Source organism: Dicentrarchus labrax, unplaced genomic scaffold (genome assembly GCF_905237075.1).
Source record: "Dicentrarchus labrax unplaced genomic scaffold, dlabrax2021, whole genome shotgun sequence".
Taxonomy (NCBI): Eukaryota; Metazoa; Chordata; class Actinopteri; family Moronidae; genus Dicentrarchus; species Dicentrarchus labrax.
In genome coordinates, this window is record NW_026136704.1 from 30,275,563 (window position 1) to 30,296,859 (window position 21,297).

The following is a 21,297-nucleotide window of genomic DNA, read 5'->3' on the forward strand; positions in this document are numbered from 1 at the left end:
TGTGTGTGTGTGTGTGTGGGGGGATTTTGAAAAAAGTTTTTGGTGAAAATGAAAGCAACAATCAACAACAAACTGCCATCTTGGTTTTATCTCAAACTGCCTCATGATGATATAACCCTGGAGGTTTGATGTGCCATCATACCACAACAGATTGATTTATAAAATAGACCTTTTTCACAGCAGGCATTTTGGCATTAAATTGTAGGGTAAACACCAGGGGACACTAACTAAGGCTCTGTTCCATTTAGTGTAGCAGAACCTTTCATATAGCACTCTGACCTGAATGGAACCTTTTATTAGTATCATTGGGGACGCCTGTGTTTACCCTATTTTCTGTCAAAATGTCTGCTGTGAAAAAGGTCTATTATATAGCAAAGGAAACTGTTTTGATCCCTCCCCAACAATTGATTAAATTGCAATTTCATCTTCACTTTTTATTGTATTTAATTAAAACACATGAGGTTAAAAGAGACGTTCCTGCTCTGGAGGAAACCTGGTGTGATGAGAATATGACTGATAATGAGAAGTAGATTAGTCTGCACTGAGATGTAGAGCTTTACTTTTATTTAATTATTAAAGATAAAGTACAACTTTAATCAAATAACAACATTGGTTCCAGTTAATGTGCCATATACAATACAAGGCTGTCAGCATGTACATTAAAATGCAACTGAATGTGTATAAAAAGTGAATTAAGCTCAAACTTTGGAGAGATTTTGTGAATAATGTTCATTTTCTTTGACAGTGGTTTTCAAACTGGGGTGCGGGGACCAACAGGGGTCCTTGAGTGGGTTGTAGGTGGCCCCCAGCAAAAGGAGGAACATTTGAACTTTGTGTCCAATTTTTTGGGACATTGGAGCAACTTTATTGATTGTTATTAATAGTGATAGTGAGGTTACAGCTAGAGTACAGAGGTGTGTGTTAGCTCTGGCCACCTCCATTATATTAGGTATAAAGACAGTGATGTAATATCACAGGTGTGCGGCTGCCCGCGGGGTCTGCTGGTCTCACCTGTTGGATTAAACGAACTGGTTTCAGGCTCGAGGAACGGAAATGGGCAGTACCTTTTGGGGAGGGAGGGGGTCTGATCTGCGCGTGCAGCACCGACTGTCGGTCCTGCATTCACGCGCGCCGCTGTGCCCCCTTGGAGTAGCTCGAGACCAACAACATGAGCAGCTCGGTGACATCCGAAGAAGTGACGCTGAAGCCGTGACGTGACCATTGTTGTTTAGACCTCTTCTCATCATCAACAACAACAACAACAACAACGACAACAACAGCCTGGCTGTGCCCGCTGCGCGCGCACTGCGGCGCTTTGAAACCTCGGAACAACAGGGAGCTCGGGGCGCGCGGCCGCTCCTCCTCTGGCCCGCCGTGGCAGGAATGATGCTCGCGCTCACCTTCACCTGCCGCGCGCTGCTCGTCTTCCTGCTCTCGGAGTCGGTTCAGACCGACAGAACAGCGGTAGGACCAGAACTTACTCAGCGTTTGAGTGTGGGAAACTTTGAGCTTTCAGTTTCATGCGAGCTTTTAAAATCTGAGGCGAACCTCCGCAGCTAACGAGTGTAAACCTATTACTGCACGCGCGCATTAATGAAGGCTATAATGTGACACACAACTCAAAATACCTTCTGTAAAACGACGCTGAAGTTGGCTTCCGATTCGCCAGCCTCCGATTCGGCACTTAAGGGGAAAGTTAAGGGGAAATTAACTTATTGTGCAGTGCGACTGTTTGTCCACTGATTGTCTGTTTTTTGTGACACTTCTTGATGTGAAAACGTTTTAGACATTTTAGGTAAGACATCAGCTTTGCCTGACACCTACGATTGTATCTGTGAAACTTTTATTTTATTTGTGAAAATGCTAAAGGGGAGATTTCACCGTTTTTGTTTTACACCAAGACCTCATTAGACCAGGTCCAGATCAAAAACCACTGTACCTAGACCTCTCAAATCTGGACTGGATTGATGTACAGACCCTGAAGATTCATAAAAACACAGTCTCTGATTTGTGAAACCTTTATTCTATTTGTGAAAATGCATTAAAGACACATTTCACACTTTTTTCAGCACATAGACCGCATTAGACCAGGTCCAGATCCAAAACCACTGCACCTAGAACTCTCAAATCTTTTTACATGGAGAAGTTGTTGAAAAGGCACAGAGTTTTTGTAACGTTGTGTCAAGGTGCCTCTTTGTTTTCTGCTTCTCTGCTTGATATATTGATTTACTGTTAGCCTTTAGTTCTGACGTTATTCCTTTGGTTTGATTTTGATTTATTTTGACATTAGCTGCTGTAAAATGTAACTTATTTTGACCCATTAAGCTTTTACAGAGAACATCTGTGCTGTATTTCCAATGAACCCCTTTAAACGCTAAAGACAGAAGTTACAGCACGATAATATGTGCTGTATAAAGTTAAAGGTTGAGTCAAAGAATAAGAGAAAGTTTTCTACAGGTCTGCTCCATAAAGTTCCAAAATCTAAAGCCAGATTCTGTACACCAACATTGTCCTCTAACACAATGAAGAGTATCTTTCTCAGCACTATTCTACTATTCAGTTTTAACTGGGTAACAAAAACAATCTCTCCGCTTGTAAGCAGTAAAGTGTGTGTGTGTGTGTGTGTGTGTGTGTGTGTAATTGGCTCCATGTTGCCAGTTTTGATCAACTTTGGTTTATAATTGGTTTAGTCAAACAGACTTGACAACAACACAAAATCCAAAACTGTGTGCCATTAATTTTGTTATTCTGGCAGCGTAACGACAATATTAGTTTTCAGGATGAAGAGATTAATCTTCATGTTTGAGTTAGTGTGTGTGTGTGTGTGTGTGTGTGAGAGAGAGAGAGAGAGAGAGAGAGAGAGAGAGAGAGAGAGCTCCCTGGAGGATGGTGGGGGAACACCAGCCAGTAAGACCAAACCATAAACCCACACACATTGCTGCCAGGCAAATATTTGACCTGCTCCTCAGGGGAACCAGACAGGTGTGTGTGTGTGTGTGTGTGTGTGTGTGTGTGAGAGAGAGAGAGTGAGAGAGAGAGAGAGAGAAAGGTGAGAACTCTTGTGAAAAAGAGCCACAGTAATCCTATAATATATTTTAACAGTATGTTATACAAATATCACAGCTACACTGAGTGCATGTAGAAATCTGCCCAAATATATTAAGGTCACTAAAGTCAGAGACTCACTATAGACTCCAGTAGAATATGGCAGCGGTACCACAGGTTAATGCAAAATACATATTAAATATTGACAAAAACTAATGGATGTTAAATGAAGGAAGGATGTGTTTTTCAAAATGCTCCCGTGTTGTAATGTTTCTGTCTATATTCTACGCAATATAGTACACAGATAGGTACTGTACTGTACTGTAGGTAGATATGCAGATAGGTACTGTACTGTACTGTAGGTAGATATGCAGATAGGTACTTGAATGATGACAACCATAGATATGCAGCATGTGTATACTAGTGTGTGTGAGCTGGTGCATGCAGTATAAACACATGGTAGGCTACAAACTACTTGTCAAATCCATGAAACTGGCAGGAACAATTAACCTGTGTTGAATTATTTGTTTTCCTGTTGATAAATTCCACATAAACAGGGAGGCTTTATAACAATACAGTAGATATAGAAATCTACATTTTTAGAGAAACTGAGAAAAGCTAAAGTTCAAAATATTTCGATTGATGTTGCCTGTTCATAGATCAGAGCCGGCTTATCCCGCTGGAAGTTGTTGCTATTCAGAAGGTTAATGTTTTGCCATAGAGCTGATTAGATCCGCCGCCAATAACTGAAATCATTCTCACAATTTATCAGATTTTTAAACCAAACTTCATTAAAATGGGTTCAGAATCAAGCGGGTTGCAGTGGATCTTGTCTTCATCTCAGTACTGTTAATTAACGGATCTTGACCTCCCCAGTATGTCGACCATGCAGATGTCCAGAACGCTGTATCTGTGTTTCTATATCCATGATGACGACAACAAAACACTGGGGTGCCATGACCTCGCCTCACAACAAGAGGGTTTTGGGTTGGAGCTCACGTTTTCCCCTTTTATTTGTGGATTTTCTCCGGCTGTTTCTGCCATCATAACATGTGTCTCCTGTCAGGCTCTGGCTTACAACTAGAGTTGGTCCCATGGGTGCTGAACAATGGCTGCCCACTGCCCCTAACACTGAGGATGGGTTAAATGCAGACAGCAAATGTTCCTACAGGGATCAATAAATGATATCTTAACGTACTTAAATGTACTGAAGTCAGAGGCTTATTTAAAGGTCGGACATCAATCTGGAAACTGAGCGTTCGCTTTGGAAATGGTCTGCAGTTAATGTAAAGTGCAGGTAATTAGTGTTTAATGGGCTAAAACCATACAAAAATACAGTGGTCTGCTCCTTTAAGGTGTGCATAAAGTGAGCAGCACAGACACACTCTGTGCCTGCAGGAAAGCGACAGTCTCCATCAGGAGAGTAAACGTGTGTGAAAGTGATGTATGTAAACACACACACGCACACACCTCTGAATCCCCCTGACACGTTAAACGTATCCTCATCCATCGGCGCGTGTCTGCGTGTTAATGATCGCTGTGGACGGGTTTATAGGCAGAGAGAGAAAGAGCTGCGTTCACAAGCGAGCGTCTCACTCCTCAGCGAGCCCCCGTACGCTGAATCCCACCACTGGGTGTCAACAGGCCTTTCAGCAGCATCAGCGACCCTTTTCCAGGCCAAACGCCGGCTTTCACTAAACTGGAGATGAGTTTATATGTTTTCCTAAAGCAGCCGGTCGGCGGTATCTGGAATGTGTAAGGCAGGAGGAGACAGTGGTAGCTTGTTCTCACTTTCTCTGCTGCTCGCTCACTCTCTCTCTCTCTCTCTCTCTCTCTCTCTCTCTCTCTCTCTCTCTCTCTCTCTCTCTCTCTCTCTTACACACACACTCACTCTGGCTGCAGTTTTATATGCTCAAAAACACTGGTGGTAATTGTTTTAACACTGAGGATATTGTAGTTGCTGTAGTTCTACTTGACAGACAGGAAATCCAGTCTGCCCAACACTTTGCAGCTGGGCTCCTGCTACTCCTCCCTTCATCCCCCCATTCCACGATTCCCACTAACCTCTCTCCTTCTCATTCATTCCACCCAGACATTCATTCCTGTGTCCATTCTCTCTGCACGCCTTCCTCGATTCCACTCATCCACAAGTCTTTCCCCTGTAATGTGTCCTGACCTGTGTCCAGAACCTCCTTTCATACATCTGCTCCTTCATTCTTTCCCTTCACTCCTCTATCCCTATATTTCTCCACCTTCCCTCTTTCATTCCACCTTTCTTTCTTTATTCTTAGCAACATTTCTCCCTGAATTCATCCTCCTTTCTTTTATTTTCCCATGTCTCCCTCTGTTCCTTTCTTCATTCATATTTTCCTTCCTCCATTCTCTGATTTCTCCCTGCTGTAGTCCTTCCACTCATACCTCTTTTCATCCCTCCATTCTTTCTTTATCCTTCCTCAATTATTTCCATATTCCTTATTCATGTTCTCTCTTCTTTCTTCTCTTCCTCTTTCCATCCCTCCCACCATTTTTAGTTGTAGTCTTTTCCTCCACCTCTATGAGTCCCACATTTGTTTCCTCCATTCTCTATTCCTCCATTCCCCCTTCTTTCCATTCTCAATTCCAAACTTATTTCCACTATTCCTTTATTCCCTTCTTCCATTCTCTCATAATTTCCTCTTTCCACTGCTCCCTTTATTCTCTCTTTCCTCCTCTGTTCCCCTTCCTTTCTACCCTTGTTTTTCTCTTTCTCTCCCTTACAGTTTAACTTTCATGCCAACAGGATACAACTGAGGATTTCATTTCATTTCTTATTTAAAGGCCCAGTGTGTAAGAAATTACGAGGCTGTATTGGCAGAAATAGGAGATAATATTCATAGGTATGTTTTCATTAGTGTCCTCCGCCTCCATGTTACAGTAGCCCAGAAAGGACAAACCTAGCACTGACTCTCGATAGGGCCTTTCTCTGTTTTTTCATGCTTGGAAGGCGAACTGTATTCAGTTGGTTGCAACCTGCACCTTCACCGCTAGATGTCATTAAACCCTACACACTGGTCCTTTAAAGGTGCAGTCAGTCATTTTAATTCAAGTCAATTCAGCCAGTATCTTCTAACGCTCAGTTAGTTAACTAACGCTCAGTTAACTAACTCTCAGTTAACTAACGCTCTTTTAGCTGTCCATTCCTGTGTGGAAACAAACAAAATGACTCAGACCAAACCACACAGGTACATCAACAACAGACTTGGAGAACCTTGGTAACCGAGTTGCAGCGATTAGTCGAACCAACTATTTTGATAGTCGATTAATAGTTTTTTAATGTCTGAATGCTCTGATTTTAGCAACTCAACTATGAATATTTTCTGGTTTCTTAAGTCCTCTCTGACAGTAAACTGAATGTCTTTTGGACAAAACAAGACATTTGAGGACATTGATACCTTGACAAGAGGAAACATATTTTCAGCTGTTAGTAGTCAGACATTTCTTTACTGTGTCAGCTGCACTTGTGGTTCAGTGAGGGTTTGGGCAGAAATGATTTTGTGTTTTGCTTGGACGGGCTGCAATGTTTCAGACTTTAGTGAAGCTATACTCTTCATCACTATTTCAGATTCCTTACACCCTAACTCTCCTCCTCCTCCATCCACCACCTCTATTTCACACCATCTTTCCATAAAGGCAGACAGTTTGACACTGTCACCGTCCAGATTTGCTTTTATTGTTTCAGTGGGGATGGCCAGCAGTGCCAAAAAAGCATTTAAGGTTAAGAGAAAGTGTCGGACAACTGTAGAAGATTTCATTGTACACTTCTTATTATTGATGTTGTGTTAAAAATGCATCAGTACAGTTGGTCTTGTTGGCTGGTAATCTTCAAAAGGAAATCTGTCATCTGGACATAAAGTTAAATCAGAAGACCCTGTAGTTGAGCAACCTGCACCAGTACACTCAAAGGGGGTAGGTTTGGTTTCAGTGTGTGTGTGTGTGTGTGTGTGTGTGTGTGTGCGTCCCACTCAGTATGTGTGTGCAGTGAGAGAGGGGAGGCTGATGGACAAAGAGGCACTGATGAAGAGTGAGAAGGTGGCGTCAGTGTGTGTGTGTGTGTTGGATGTGTGTTACCTTGCATGTCTCTGCGGTTTTCAGTGAGTGTGTGTGTCAGTGTGACGAATCTCAATGTATATTTTGGACAAGTGTGAAGTTGTGTCTGATCCTGAGCTCAGAGTGTGTTGTCAGGCAGCTAGATGAGCATGTGGGAGTAATTTGGATCATCACGCTCGCCAGACTCCCCTCCTCTCTCCTCCTCTCCTCTGCTGTCCTCTCCTCTCCTCTCCCCTCCTCTCCCCTCTTGTCCTCTCCTCTCCTCTCCTTCAGGCACAGTCCTATTTGGTATTAAGGTGTGCAGCATTTTACAGTAAACTACAGGATTTTAAAAGATCATTCTGATAATAACTAATGCTGATCATCAGTCAGTATTTTTAGTTGTAGGTTTTTACACTGTGTACAACCTCTCATTAAGACCAGTGTTAAATTATAGAGTAGTTTAGTTTGACCTTACTCAGCCAAGACAGTTCATGCAGCTTTATTCCTAATAAGAAGATTACTTATTGCTGTAGTATTTTGATAGTACTATATGTTTTCAAATTAACCTATTTCATTTAAAAAATATATTTGAGTGATTCCTCCAGAGGGAGCTCACATGCCATCAGTAGTCTGTGTGCCATAGTTTGAGAACCAGTGTACTGGAGCATCTTAGAATAGCACCATCAATCATATGACCCTTATATTATCTCATGTTGTTGGTTGGTCTGTGGTTGAAGGCACTCCTTTATCTCTCTAACACTGAACCAATAATCCTATCCAGTGGCACCTATGGGTGGTTTCTTTTAAAAGCCTTACAACAGGGTCAGATGCTCTGTGATTATATTTTGTTTACCTGCAGTTTATACATTTTTGATTCAGTATCTGGACAAAACCAGACATTCACAGTTGCCTCGAATGGAAAGGGAGAAAATATTGTCCCTATTGTAGAGTTTGATTTTGTTGGAGTGACAAATAAAATCCAACCAACGGTCTGGGTGAGTTTTCTGTATTTATATTTCCATGTACAGAATTAACTCTGAGTGTGTGAGGAATTTGATAAATTATTTGTGCGAAAATTAAAGGTCCATTGTGTAACATTTAGGAGATCTATTGGCAGAAATGGAATATAATATTCATAGGTTTTCATTAGTGTATAATCATGTGAAAATAAGAAGCATTGTGTTTTCATTACCTTAGAATGAGCTGGTTTTATCTACAGAGGGAGCGGGTCCTCTTCCACAGAGTCCACCATGTTGAACCACCATGTTTCTACAGTAGCCTAGAACAGAAAAACCAAACACTAGCTGTAGATAGGGGCTTTGATTTTTTTTGTGAGTTGCTCAGCCACCGTAGTTTCTCCTACACGCTCGGAAGGCTGCAAATGGTTGCAATCTGCAATTTCAACACTCGATGCCTCTGAATCCTACACACTTGTCCTTTAACTTTTCTTGGTAAGTTATTATTTTGAAAGTGACATTCATTCTCATTGTTGCTCCTGATCAGACACAAGAAAACATTCTGATGGCAAGAAAGGATAACACATTTTGGAAAATATTTCCCTCCACGACCCTCTGTGTCTCTACACTGTTTATTTGCTATGGTGGCACTCTACAGTGTAGAGGCTGTTAGAGACTAATAATCCTCTCAACTGTATTCCTCCTCACTTACGGCAATGTTAGAACTTCAGAATTATTATAGAAGCAATTTACTGAATCTTAGAATATTATTAAATTTGTCAGCTCATAAAAGAGGAAATAGCAGCGTACGGCATAAAAAGCTGTTGGCTAAGTATCAGGTGCATAAAGCTTTTGGGAAGGAAACGTGTTTCTATTGGCTAGTTAGAGCTTTTCATAGAGCTATTCCAAAATATTCTGCTGTCAGTGACTCGTTTTACATTTGTATAAAAGCTCCTATTAAGCTTGAAAAAAAATTCTGTGTAGAAGTCTTTCTGTCAGGCACAAAGCCAATTGCCCTCCTCCTCCTCCTCCTCCTCCTCCTCCTCCTCCTCCTCCTCTCACAGTTCCTGACAGCAGAGACAGAGATGGAGACACAGCATCTCTGTGCAGGGAGGATGCTGCCATCCTCACCTCAGTTGGTGAAGTTTTTTCACTCACTAGTTTGCTAATTTGGAGCTCTCACGGGTAAAAAGACAGGTGAGGGGAAGACCCACAAACTTTTTCACACTCTCTGCCTGTGCTCAGCCATCCTGAAATGTTTGCATGCTTCAGGTGTGTTGACTGTTGTGACACTCACTTTCTCACCCTCTTTCATTCTGCCTCTTTCCTTGTTTCCTCTCTCCTTCAGTCCAGTTTTTGCAGGCGTGACATTGAGAGCCTGACACCCTAGCAGCCAGTTCATCCTTCAGGCTATAAAATGCCTTTTTAGTGTATGTCTTCTTTCCACCTGCAGTGTTTGGGACACTTGTGTTAGTGCACAGCTGCACTCAGCTGTCAGAAGATGGTCAAAGGTTTTGACTGATACACCTGATACCTCTGTTGTTGCGGGTGGTAGAGAATTACAGGAGGGAGGAAATATGGATGCCAAGTGGTGTTGCTCTGTGTAAGCTGCTGCAGCACAAAGTAAAGAAGACATCGGTGCACATTTGTACTGAATGCTATTAACAGCAGCATATAGTTCCCAATAGCTGGGTAGAGATTTTAATATAATTAGTTCATATGTTTGTGTATTTGCAGCCTTTCCTGATCTCAGAGAACATGTGGCCTCGCGGTTGTGTCCTGGACTGTCAGATGGGGCGCAACAGAGCCATGTGTGGTAGCAACGGCAGGCTGTATAAATCGCTGTGTGCCTTCCAGAGGGCACAGTGCATCAACACACAGCTCCGCCTCGTCCCGCGAGCACACTGCTCAGGTACACTCCTCCACAGCTACATCATCACAACCTGTTGATGATGATGATTCCCATGTCGCTCATACGTTAACTGAACGCAGCTCCCTGGAGACAATGTTGATGCATTACTTATTTATTTTGCACAATACTATAACATGCATGCAAAAATAGACCCAATATATAAGGACACTGATTTTATACAAAAAGATGAAACACAATGAAGCTAAATAAAACTTTTTTTATTATATGTAACTTATTTCTATAATGACCCTGCCCATAATAAGAGGAGACATAAAGAGTAAATACAACCAGACAGAAAAACTGTCTGCTTCTAGTGGTGGTCTTGTACAGCACCTCACAATGCACTGTAACACAACGCTACATCACCACTGATGTGTAGTCACAAGTACAAAAGACAAGCATGTGGATGCTAATGTCTTGATTTCCCTTTGGTTTTAGATCCTAGTCAGTCCAAATGCCAGCTGGCCCGGACTCAGGCCCTGGAGCCCAGTGCTCACAACAGTGGCGGCCATGTTAGCCCAGCTGCTGCTGTCTTTGTGCCAGAGTGCCACCCGGACGGTCACTTCCTGCCAGTGCAGTGCCACAGCCAGACCGGATACTGCTGGTGCTCCACGCCCGACGGCAAACCTGTCAGTGGCACCTCAGTCCTTCATCTGACCCCCAACTGCACTGGTCAGATATACTTTATTTTACACAAATGTGTGAACAATTAAAGGAAAATCTGCCTTCGTCAAAGATTCTCAAAGGGCCTGTGGAGAATCTGCACTAGTTTCTACCCTCAATATGTCACCTGTGTGTATGTGGTGCATCTTAAAAATCAAACAAATCAATCAAACGTCAAAACTGTGCTGTCTTTATACCATATAATGAAGAGATTAAGTGTTAACTCAGTTTGTGTTGACTGAGGAGGATTAACACACAGTATAGAAAGTGATTTTCACATTTTGTACTGTTTTCATTGGTAGTCTTAAGCTCCTCTTGTCAAAACCTGTACACCTGTAAAGGATAAAAAGCCCCTTTGGTGTTGATAATTAATCCTCAGAATTAATGGGTTTATGGATTATTAATATTATAATTCTACCTTTATTTATCCAGAGGGGCATTTTTGCTCAGTATAGCCAGTCTCAGGCTGCTGTTTAAGAAGATTTTGAACAAGTATTTGAGGCCACATTTATGTTACTCTAATGAAATCTGCATGAAAGGTTGTGTATTTTCCACACTGAAGAGTTTTTAAATATATTATCCCAAACAGATCACATGACCAAGTTGGCTCAGATTACGGATGCAGATTCAGCTCCAATCCAAGGTGAGGAAGATGTTGCACTCCAAATTCACAGGCAGCATTGCTCTCTTTACATTTTATATATCTACCTGAATATATACTTGTGCTTAATTTCACTGTAAAGTTACTTCTGTATGGTTCTCATTTAAAGTTTTTTCTGGATTTTCCTGGCGTGACACTGGTTGTATCCCTGCCAGACACACCTACAGGAACCACTCCACATGCCAGTACTCCAAAAATGTCTCTCTGTCTAATTTTCACTCCACTCTCCCCTGATTCTTCACTCGCTTTCCTCCTCAGTTTCCTCCAGTTTCCTCCCTCATTCTTGCTATTTTCACTCTCTTTTCTTGTGTTCCAGATGGAGTTGGTGAACCGGAGCCTACACTGAACCCCAGAAAACCTGCAGGTGACAAACCGAACCTTCTCCGATAAGGATCCTGTGTTGTACACGTTTACATAAAAACCATCAGACCGAGCCTGCACTGAATATACGTTATCCACTTACCAATAAACCACTTTTATCCAAACTTTAAAACTCCCACCAGCTACTCCAAACTCAGCAGCCAAAACAAATACTTGCCAAGCCAATTCCCCTACTCGAAATGTACAGCTGTACACATAGTTTTTTCTTTACATTTCCGGTAACCTTCCTTAAAACTGTCTTTAACCTAGCTTAAAGGGATTTTAAAGCACCTATAATCAATATTTTTATAATAACAAAGTACCAAATGACAATATAGGCTTCATGACACAATGTAACTGTTTTGGTTCACTCTTACTGCTCTCGTAGCAGCAGACAGCTATTTTTAGTGAAAAAGCTCACTCTACATTACCCGCATAGCATCAGACAACAGACAGACACAGTTAGAGACTACCTGGTGGACACAGTAGAGCATTTAGCAGCTAAAGAGAAAGACTTTTCCCTCAGGAATTGGGTCTCTGCCACTGTAAGCTTGTCACTTTGGTTTGTTTTGGTGTAAAACATCACAGACAGACAGGTGCTCTTCTCTTTGCAACTTCTCCACAAGCAGAAATACCTTTAAACATTGTGTGACAGTAAGATTCTCTTTTCCAGAGCTGACAGCTCCTCCGTTATGGGTGACCATCCTTTTGAACTCTGACCCCAAAGGAAACCGCTCAGTCAGACGACCCTCCGGTAAGAGTGCCTGCTGCTTGTGTGAGGGGACGATACTGATGTGACATTTGTGTGTGTTATTGATCAGATTAACTCAGGGAAAGTAAAATATACATTGCAAATATAATATGATGACTAGGAAACTATTTCTTTAAATATTTATATGTCTTTACTTTGTTCTACAACACTGTCACCAGGTTTTCATTACTGTTACACAAAGTGAAACTTAATTACAGTCCAACATTTACAGAAACAGTTACAGTCTTAGTCACATTTTAAAATGTGTTAATACATGTTTGTTATTATTCTAGCATTATTTCTGTATCTTAATGACTGAATTGTCCAGTTTGAGTATATATTAATAATAATAACTAAGTAACTATGCTTATACGCTCATCGGCCACTTTATTAGATACACTTGTACAGTCTAACGCAACAGCTTTGCCACAACATCTGTCTGTACAAAGTCAGTTTTTGTTGAAGGAAATGTGGTCTTGTACTGGACTGCATTATAATCTGAAGTGTTTTTAATATATTCACCCTCATGTATGGGAATGTGGAGGACAAATCCTTCTATGGATTCATTTTGGGGACAAAACTCAAAATAAGAAATTATATTTAGGTTAGCATACAGATTTAAGTAAATTTCTCACAGATATGTAATGTGTGTGTGTGTGTGTGTGTGTGTGTGTGTGTGTGTGTGTGTGTGTGTGTGTGTGTGTGTGTGTGTGTGTGTGTGTGTGTGTGTGTAGACAGTCCTCAGACTTGTGAGCGGGAGCGAGCGTCGATGCTCTCTCACATGCGTTCACCCTGGCAGGAAGAGCGTTTCATCCCAGAATGCACTGCAGACGGCCGCTACAACCCCGTGCAGTGTCACACTGCTACAGGTTACTGTTGGTGTGTCAGGGTGGACAGCGGCAGGCCGCTACCAGGCACCTCTGCAAGGTAATCAGTCAGTCCATCAGTCAGTCAGTCCGTCCGTCCGTCCGTCAGTTGTCAATCGATTTCAAATCTTTTTTTCTTTTTGATTTTCTCTCTCTCTTTATTCCTCTCCCCTCTCCTCATTGGATATGTTGGGTTCATATAGGCACAGATATAATTACGCACTAACGCACAGAAGCAGTTAATCTTAATAATCCAATTTTAAACCAATTACTGTCCCTGTTCCCTGGTTGGGTTCCCCTAAAGGAAACACACAGAACAAATCAGGATGAACTGCGTTTGGTTCTGTTCTCGGGGGGGTTTATCAGCGTTGTTGACGCTCAGCTGAAAGTGGTCGCTGTTTTCATCTGATGGTTTTCTTTGGTTCACTGGTGTGAGAAATAAACTCCCTGAGGCCTAATAATGTATTTGTATTACTCCTGCAGGAAAGCAGTGTCTACGCTATCTCTGGCTGTAATTAATTACAAAATATTCATTTTGTTATTTACCAGGGAAAAAAATTCACTGTTAAATAACACATTTATTTTTCCTACTGGCAGATTTACTCTGGTTTTAATTTGAAATACTGACCATTTCAGAAAATAAGATGCTTTAAAGGCTGTGACATTTGCAGGAATCACATCCCAGACTGCACTGGGGCAGAGGAGGTGCCAACCGACAGGAGGTACAGGGACAAACCTCTGCCAGGTAAATATGAGTTTCCCTTGTCAGCTTACAGGAATATAAACACCTCATCATGTTTTCTTCATTTATAATTTGTAAAACAGGGATTTTAATGTCCGTCCCCTCTCCAGAGGAAAGTGACAGAAACAGCAGTAGACATTAAACAGGAGGGCAGTCCAGCAGGGTAGACATGTGGAGAGGCCAAAGACTCTAACATCTAGGGTTACTGTCCTCTCTCCTCTGTTCCCTCAGGGTGTCCTGGAACTCTTAAGAAGCAGTTTCTACAGAGTCTGGTTAGAGCTTTGCAGCTGGAAGCACTGCATGCTGGAAGTCTGAGTCCCCACCAGTAAGTCTATCTTCTATCTACCAGCACAGCAGGTTCAGTGATCAGTGAAGGTTGTGTCCAGAATCACTCCGTATTTACTGTAAGTTGGGTAAACTATTGAGTGTTGAACGAGTGAAGAAGGGAGAGAGTTTGAATATAACCTCAGTTTTCCTTTAATTAGTTTAGGAAATTCATGACAAGGATGCATCCTTAATGCAGCTGGGCTGCGTTTAAATGTCTTTAAGAAAATGATATGCATCACGGTCACATGTGATAATTAGTTTGTATGTTTGCTGTGTAAATGCAGAGGTTATTGCATTGGGTGAACTTGGAAATTTAAATCTAGTATGTGTACAGAACAATAATAAGAAAACAATGAGCAGAATGTATGAAGAGGCTTGTTATCTAAAGCTCTGCATTAAAATGTGCCTTAAAGGTAAGTAAACATGTTTTGTTTAGCGCTTAATATTTCCCATCAAACTGTATTTAATTCATAACTAAGTCCTTGGAAACATGTTAAATGCATTTTCATCATAAAACAGCAATTCTTTTGAATTTGATGTGTGGTCATCCTTTTTTCTATTATTGTCACCTGTGGCTAATTACTGCCATTAACTGTCACCACCCTCTGCATTCAGCAGTGTTATATTTGTATTGTGCACTAGGGTGTAACCACGCATTCTTTGGGGGGGGACCCTCTTAGTGACTTTATTTCTGAAAAGCCACTAGCAGAAATTTTGCAACTTATTCAGACCATCAGGGAAACGATGAGAAATATATGTTATTGTTATTCATTCCCATGCATGCTGCTCAGAGGAGGATGGCACTCGCCACAGAGTACAGTTGTAGAGAGCTTCTGTAGTTACGTTACGTCTTTCTCTCTGGATCTCTGGATTAGGATGTTCCTATAGCTGGAAAATATGCTAAAATAAAAATATGCAGTAAATAGAACTACAAATAAAAGCAGAATATTCAGATCAGATCCTTTAATCTGGTCAGTCCTGTACTGTGAAACAGGACATACTGTACAAACAGTACAGATAAGGCTCATCAGCACTAGTGGTCAGAAACTCCATGGGCTAAAAGGCACGAGCCTTTTCTGTGTGTGTGACCTAACATCTTGGACTTTAGTGGATGCATAACTTTCCTCTGCAGAGCTGAGTTGCTTCTCCGAGTGCCAAATGAAACCAGTTTCACACTTCAGTGAACACAGACCTGATCAAGTCTGTGATTAACTGATGGAAACTGTTGGAAGAACGAACCAACTCCATCTGTTTCCTATGTTTCTCTTCAGCACTTCGGTCTTTCTGTACTTACCTCATTCTCAATCTGTTTCTCTCCCAGTTCGTGAACAAACATCCTCCTTTTTAACACACTTTGTCGTCTTCGTGTCTCATTTTCATCAATCTGTGTGTCTACACACTTAATGAATTCCAGGTTTGTTTGTCTTTTGGTCTGATACAGAAAATTGAAGCTGTGGTTTTTGCTCACTGTATAACTGATAAGGAACCCAGAAGCCATCTGGTAATTTAGTTTTTTCAGCAGGCTGCCATGTCCTTGTGAAATTGTATATTTATTGAGCTCTGCAGGAATACCGTAAATAGAAGTCGGGGGTTATATTTGGTCAAGGTGCGAACACTCGGGAACGCTCTGTCACAGAAATGTGATTACAGGTGTCTGAAGATGCCAACTGCGTGTCCTGTCGATGACGCCTGCTGGGGTGTGAACAATAATCTCACTCAAACCGCTGACTAGAAATCCTGATTTTTAGATTTTATCAAGTTTATGCTGAGTGTGAATGCATTTTGATTATATTACAACCCTCTTGGTTTATGAGGACTTTCATTACAGAAGCTACTTCTAGTACACAAACTAGTGTGGAATTTTTTGTTTTGTGCGTCTGTGTTTTGTTTATGATGGATTAATAACGTTTTTAAGATTGTAGAATATATCAAAACCAAAAATTCAGAAACGCACTCCATTGGACTACTTTTACTGGAGTTCGTAATATGAGAGAACGTTACAAAGAAGCTGCCATGTTGTTCCGTTTTTAAATCCTGGAGCAGAAATCGTCCAATCAGGTGCAGCCAGAAGGGTTTGCACAGTTGAGGGAGGGGGTAGCCTTTCATCACAAGTGTCCAATTTTCAGTGGAGTAATCCTTTAAACTAGTGATCTCTGACTTCCTGGGTTGTGTCTCTTTCCACCAGGCCCTCAAACACACCTCCTTCCAGCGCTCCTTCTCCATCTTTCATCACTCCAACCTCTGCCACTCCTTCCTCCTCGACCCTGGACGTTGCTTCTCCTGCCCCTCCGGAGGCCGTGGAATCCTCCAGGCCAGCGGCGGTGCTGCGGTGGCATTTCGGGCACCTGGACATGGACTCCAGCGGGGTGCTAAGCGAACGCGAGGCTCGACCCCTTCGTCAGTTCCTGCGACGGAGGCTGAAGCCGCGACGCTGCGCCAAGAAGTTCGCTCAGTACTGTGACAGGGACGGAGACCGAGGCCTGACGCTGGAGGAGCTCAGGGTCTGCCTGGGCCTCTGAGGTGGGTCCTGGTGTGTGTGTCACAAATGACCTGATAAATACCCCTCTTTTCAGTCAAATAGCTTCCAGTGCAACTTTTAATTTTCCCTTAGGCTACTTTAAAAGTCCTTTTTTCCACTCCCACTGTCCTGTATTATTACCTGCAATAAAACACACAAATACAGGGGTATAGTGGATGTGGGCTGCACAAGATGGACAGGCTTAAATGGTTCAAATACTTTTCTTTAAACTCTGACAGACAGCCATGACAGCTTTAAACTGTAAATACTGTATATGCTCTGTGAAAATATATGTTTCTACCATAAAATGCATTTTCTAGAGGGTATATGAAAAGAAGGATATATAAAGGACAATATAAAATATGTAACTGTGTTTGTGAGTGAAGGTTTTCTTGATAATAATGAAGACACTATGGTAACAAACATTAATGTAGGCAATACTGGCAACAAAGCAGACAAAAAACTTATTTTAAACCTAAGCCAAGGTACAATACAGTAACATGTGGCAGCTTGGCCACCTTCAGCCATGTTTGTGTTTATCCCAGTAGTGTAGTAGAAAGCAGTGTGCCTGCTGCGTCGGTACCAACTGTTCTGAGCCAATCAACCAATTAACCTGATTCAGAACAGGTGCAGCAGCCAGCTTAACTCCGCCTCCAGCCGGTGCTCAGAGCGAACCTGCTGAGGCTACACAAAACTCATTTGTAGTGTTTCGGCCAAGATGAAAAGGTTCCTGAACAGATGGAACAGGTTGATAAACAAATTGGTTATTTAAAATTCTGCTCACAAATAATGTCCATTTCTTCTGCTTCAAGCTGTGTGGAAATAAAATATGAGGGAAATCTGATTTATGAAGTTGAGTGAGTGGAGTGGAAATTACAAATCACTACAACAAAGTTACATATCATTTACCCAAAAACTCAACCTTTATTTTCAAGGCAGTTCATTTGCAGCCTGGTTAGGTTTTAGATTCAAGATTTTTTACTCTCTTATTATAGTTTTAAACATTTAGTTCTGTCCTTCCCTGTTTACTACCCTAGCTTTAAGTATTGAACTTGAGTTAATGTACCTAGTTACTTTCTGGTTGAGTTCAGTCCTCCAGCTCAGAGTGTGAGTGACAGACAGGTTGCGCTGTGTGTGTGTGTGTGTGTGTGTGTGTGTGTGTGTGTGTGTGTGTGTGTGTGTGTGTGTGTGTGTGTGTGTGTGTGTGTGTGTGTGTGTGTGTGTGTGTGTGTGTGTGTGTGTGTGTGTGTGTGTGTGTGAGCGTGTGTGTGTGTGTGTCTGCGTCTGGTCCACACTGGCGGCGATAAAAGCGTCTTTTTCTGCTCTCCAGGTTGTTACTCCTGTTGATCCCAGGAGAGCTGAGCTTTTTGGGCTGGCTGCCAGACAAATTACACCCGCCAATTTCTGCGTGTTTATGTACCTTTATGAAATCCAAACACACGTGGGCAGCGGTTAAATGGCCTGCTTGTCAGCGAGCTATCAGTCACAGCTCGGCCGTGACACCAGCTCACTAATCAGTCAGCCGCAGACGCCCATGACAGCTAGAGGAGTATTTTTGTGTGCGGCTCTATGAGTTGCAGCGACAGTAGCTGGGTGTAATTATGAGTGAGTGTCACTGTTCAACCCACCCCGGACAAAGAGTCTTTTTCCACATGAATATTTATGGAATTTCTGTTGACATATACAAAACAAAATATCTGGTTTATACAGAGAACTTATAGTGCCTTACTATACAGATCCCATTGACCTGCATGGAAATACCGTACAGTGTTCTGTGTGGTACAGTGGACACATGAAGGCAAGATGATGGAGGACAGTAGCATTTTCTGTTTACATTCAATAAAGGATAGTCACATTTTATTTTCCATGGTACTTAAAATCCTTCATTACCACCTGTAGGAGACTTGTGACAGCTCCAATGTGTGTATCTTAAAGGATAAACAACACACACACTCAGCACGCACCTTGAAGCAACATGTCAATAGAGAGTTGAGGTCTCGTCTATTTTTTAGGTTCCCAGCAAAAATACAGTGAAAATGATCTGTTCATACTTATATCGGCGTTATACCAGCGACACAAACACCTTTCAATACAGTTTCAGTGATATATCTGTAGAACGGCAAAGGTATGAAAAAAAATATGAATATCATAAATATATATTTTTAACTCAACACCTCCTGTATGTAAAGATTAACTTTATTCATCTCCACTGGGGAAATTCACACAGTTACTCCGGGAGCCTTGCTCAAGGGCACATCGGCTGTGCCCAGGAGATGAACTTGAACCTCTTCAGCTATTGGTCCACACTCCATACTGTGCTCCATGCTGACCCTCCGGTTCCCTACAGACAGTGCGATTGCCCCGAGCTTTCAGTCTGTTTAACTTTAAAGCTCTCTGGTGTTTCTGTGTTCATTCGTTAACGAGGCTTTTATTGTATTTATCAAACTCAGTGTTGGAAGAGCAGCAGCACTGTGGCCTCCACGGGCATCCGAGCCTCAGCATCTCAGCCGTCACACACTGCTCACGCCGGCAGTGTGTCCCACGTGTGAGAAGAGGAGGAGGAAGGGAGAAAAGACTCGCTGTAGAAAATATAAACAGGAAGATTGCTGAGAGATAGAGTTGTCCAGGCGAGCAGGAATCTGAAGGTGGCAGATAGAGAGGAAGGACAAGAGGGGGTGAGGAGCAGCTGATAGTTCACAGAATGAGGAGAGTGAGAGTATAAAGGGCGTGACGGCGTGTGTCTGGGAAAGATAGCAGTGACCTCCGGTGGTGACGGAGGAGCTGCCAACACCCGGCGGAGGATGTGCTGGGCTAGAGTTTGGATTTACTTTTTTCTTCGCTCTGCTAATTTTCTCTCTCTCTCTCATTCTTTGCCACAGGGAGCAACGAGACAAATGACCCGAATCCAAAGGCCAACTGGTTCCCTCCCGTCACCTTTCAAGGTTCTATTTATTCATCCATAAAATCGTGGCTGTGTCATTGCTCACAATTTCATCCTATGCTGATTAAGAGACAAAACATAAATACCGCCTCTAGTCCTCACTGTCATTAAAGCTATTTATCCTTTTCTTATCTATTCCCCTGCCAGTCCCAGTAGTTCCACACACACACACACACACACACACACATACACACATACATTTTTTAATTAACATGGAAAGATTTAAGCTTCCTCTATTATTATTATTATTTTAAATGATATTTTTATTGGGATTTCCCATAATACAGTGCAGAAAACAGAAAACGGGGCCTGATAATAATTAGTGTCACTGCTGCATCATGAGAGAGGCAGACGGCACACAGTAGATTGTGTTGCTGGTCAGGTGTAGCGTCATATTGAGCGAGATGATCCAGAAATGGCTGCAATATATCAGAAACTGTATGAAGACTGTCCATCACGCCATATCGATTCCTCTGGCATTATTAATGTTGTAATAAACGGGAGTATTTTTTCTACATGTTCTACAGATCACATGCTCAGTCATCGCTTTTGTCTTACTAACACTGATGATGCATCCTTTTTCACTGACTCGACATTCCACTCACCTCCCTCCTCTCCATGATTTACAGGGCTGTCTCTGAATCCTTTCCTCATTCCCTTTCCTTCCTTTGTGTTTACCCTCTTCTCCTAACATCCTCTACATCCTTGCATCTTTTTGCTTAATCCCTTTCACCTTCTGTGAACTCTTCTCTCCTTGGTCCTTCCTTTCCTTTGAGTCCTCCCTCCTTCTCTAGTTTGCTTGAATCATCAGGTCCTTCCTTTGTTTCATCCCTCCTTCACTTCTCCTGTCCTCAAAGGTCCAGTGTGTAGGATTTAGAACCGCAAATGCCCCTATCTAGAGGCAGTGTATGGCTTGTCCCTTCTGGGCTACTGTAGAAACATGCAGGTTCTAAATAACGGACTCCGTGGAAGGTGACCTGTGGCATCTCTAGATGTAAACCGCTCATTCTAAGGTAACAAAAACACAATAATTTACTTTATTCAGGTGATTACACACTAATGAAAACACACCTATGAATATTATATTCACACTGGACCTTAAATCTCTTTTCTCTGAGTCCTGATGACTTTCCCTTTCCAAACATCCTTACTTTCTTCCTTCTTCACTCCTTTTCTTTGTCTTTCTCTCCATCCCCCTATTTCTCTCTCTGCTTTCTGTATGTTTTGCTTCTCCATATTTTATAAACATGTTGCCAATATATTGATGTAACATATTTTGATACACATTTTGCTTGATCATTTTTCATGCAGTATATTTTAGACGATATATTGGTCTGCAGCACTTTCTAAGGCAATAAATTGTTTGCTAATTGATGCCATGACTGATAAACATCGCCTGAGTTATTTTCAGTTTTTCAAGTGATTCTCTTTTGTTTGCAAATGTGATTTCAATAAAAGGGTGTTGTCATTTCCTTTTTTCATTAATC

General features: G+C 41.9%; 1 protein-coding gene across 1 annotated transcript; it reads left to right on the top strand.

Annotated features, from left to right (window-relative positions):
• Positions 1-31: 31 nt before the first annotated feature.
• Positions 32-21,278, top strand: LOC127362635 (SPARC-related modular calcium-binding protein 1-like). Its single transcript, XM_051398631.1, has 11 exons — positions 32-1,464; positions 9,807-9,981; positions 10,420-10,653; positions 11,234-11,287; positions 11,622-11,669; positions 12,339-12,419; positions 13,151-13,343; positions 13,954-14,027; positions 14,256-14,349; positions 16,537-16,871; positions 19,749-21,278. The coding sequence occupies exons 1-10, from the start codon at positions 1,384-1,386 to the stop codon at positions 16,868-16,870; spliced, it is 1,368 nt and encodes a 455-aa protein (XP_051254591.1). The 5' UTR covers positions 32-1,383; the 3' UTR covers position 16,871; positions 19,749-21,278.
• Positions 21,279-21,297: the final 19 nt, after the last annotated feature.

Excerpts from the sequence above, each read along its gene's own strand:
- LOC127362635 (XM_051398631.1), top strand. The coding sequence starts at position 1,384 with ATGATGCTCGCGCTCACCTTCACCTGCCGCGCGCTGCTCGTCTTCCTG. Across the intron at positions 11,670-12,338 it reads GAACCCCAGAAAACCTGCAG|AGCTGACAGCTCCTCCGTTA; the intron begins GTGACAAACCGA and ends TCTCTTTTCCAG. Across the intron at positions 12,420-13,150 it reads CTCAGTCAGACGACCCTCCG|ACAGTCCTCAGACTTGTGAG; the intron begins GTAAGAGTGCCT and ends GTGTGTGTGTAG.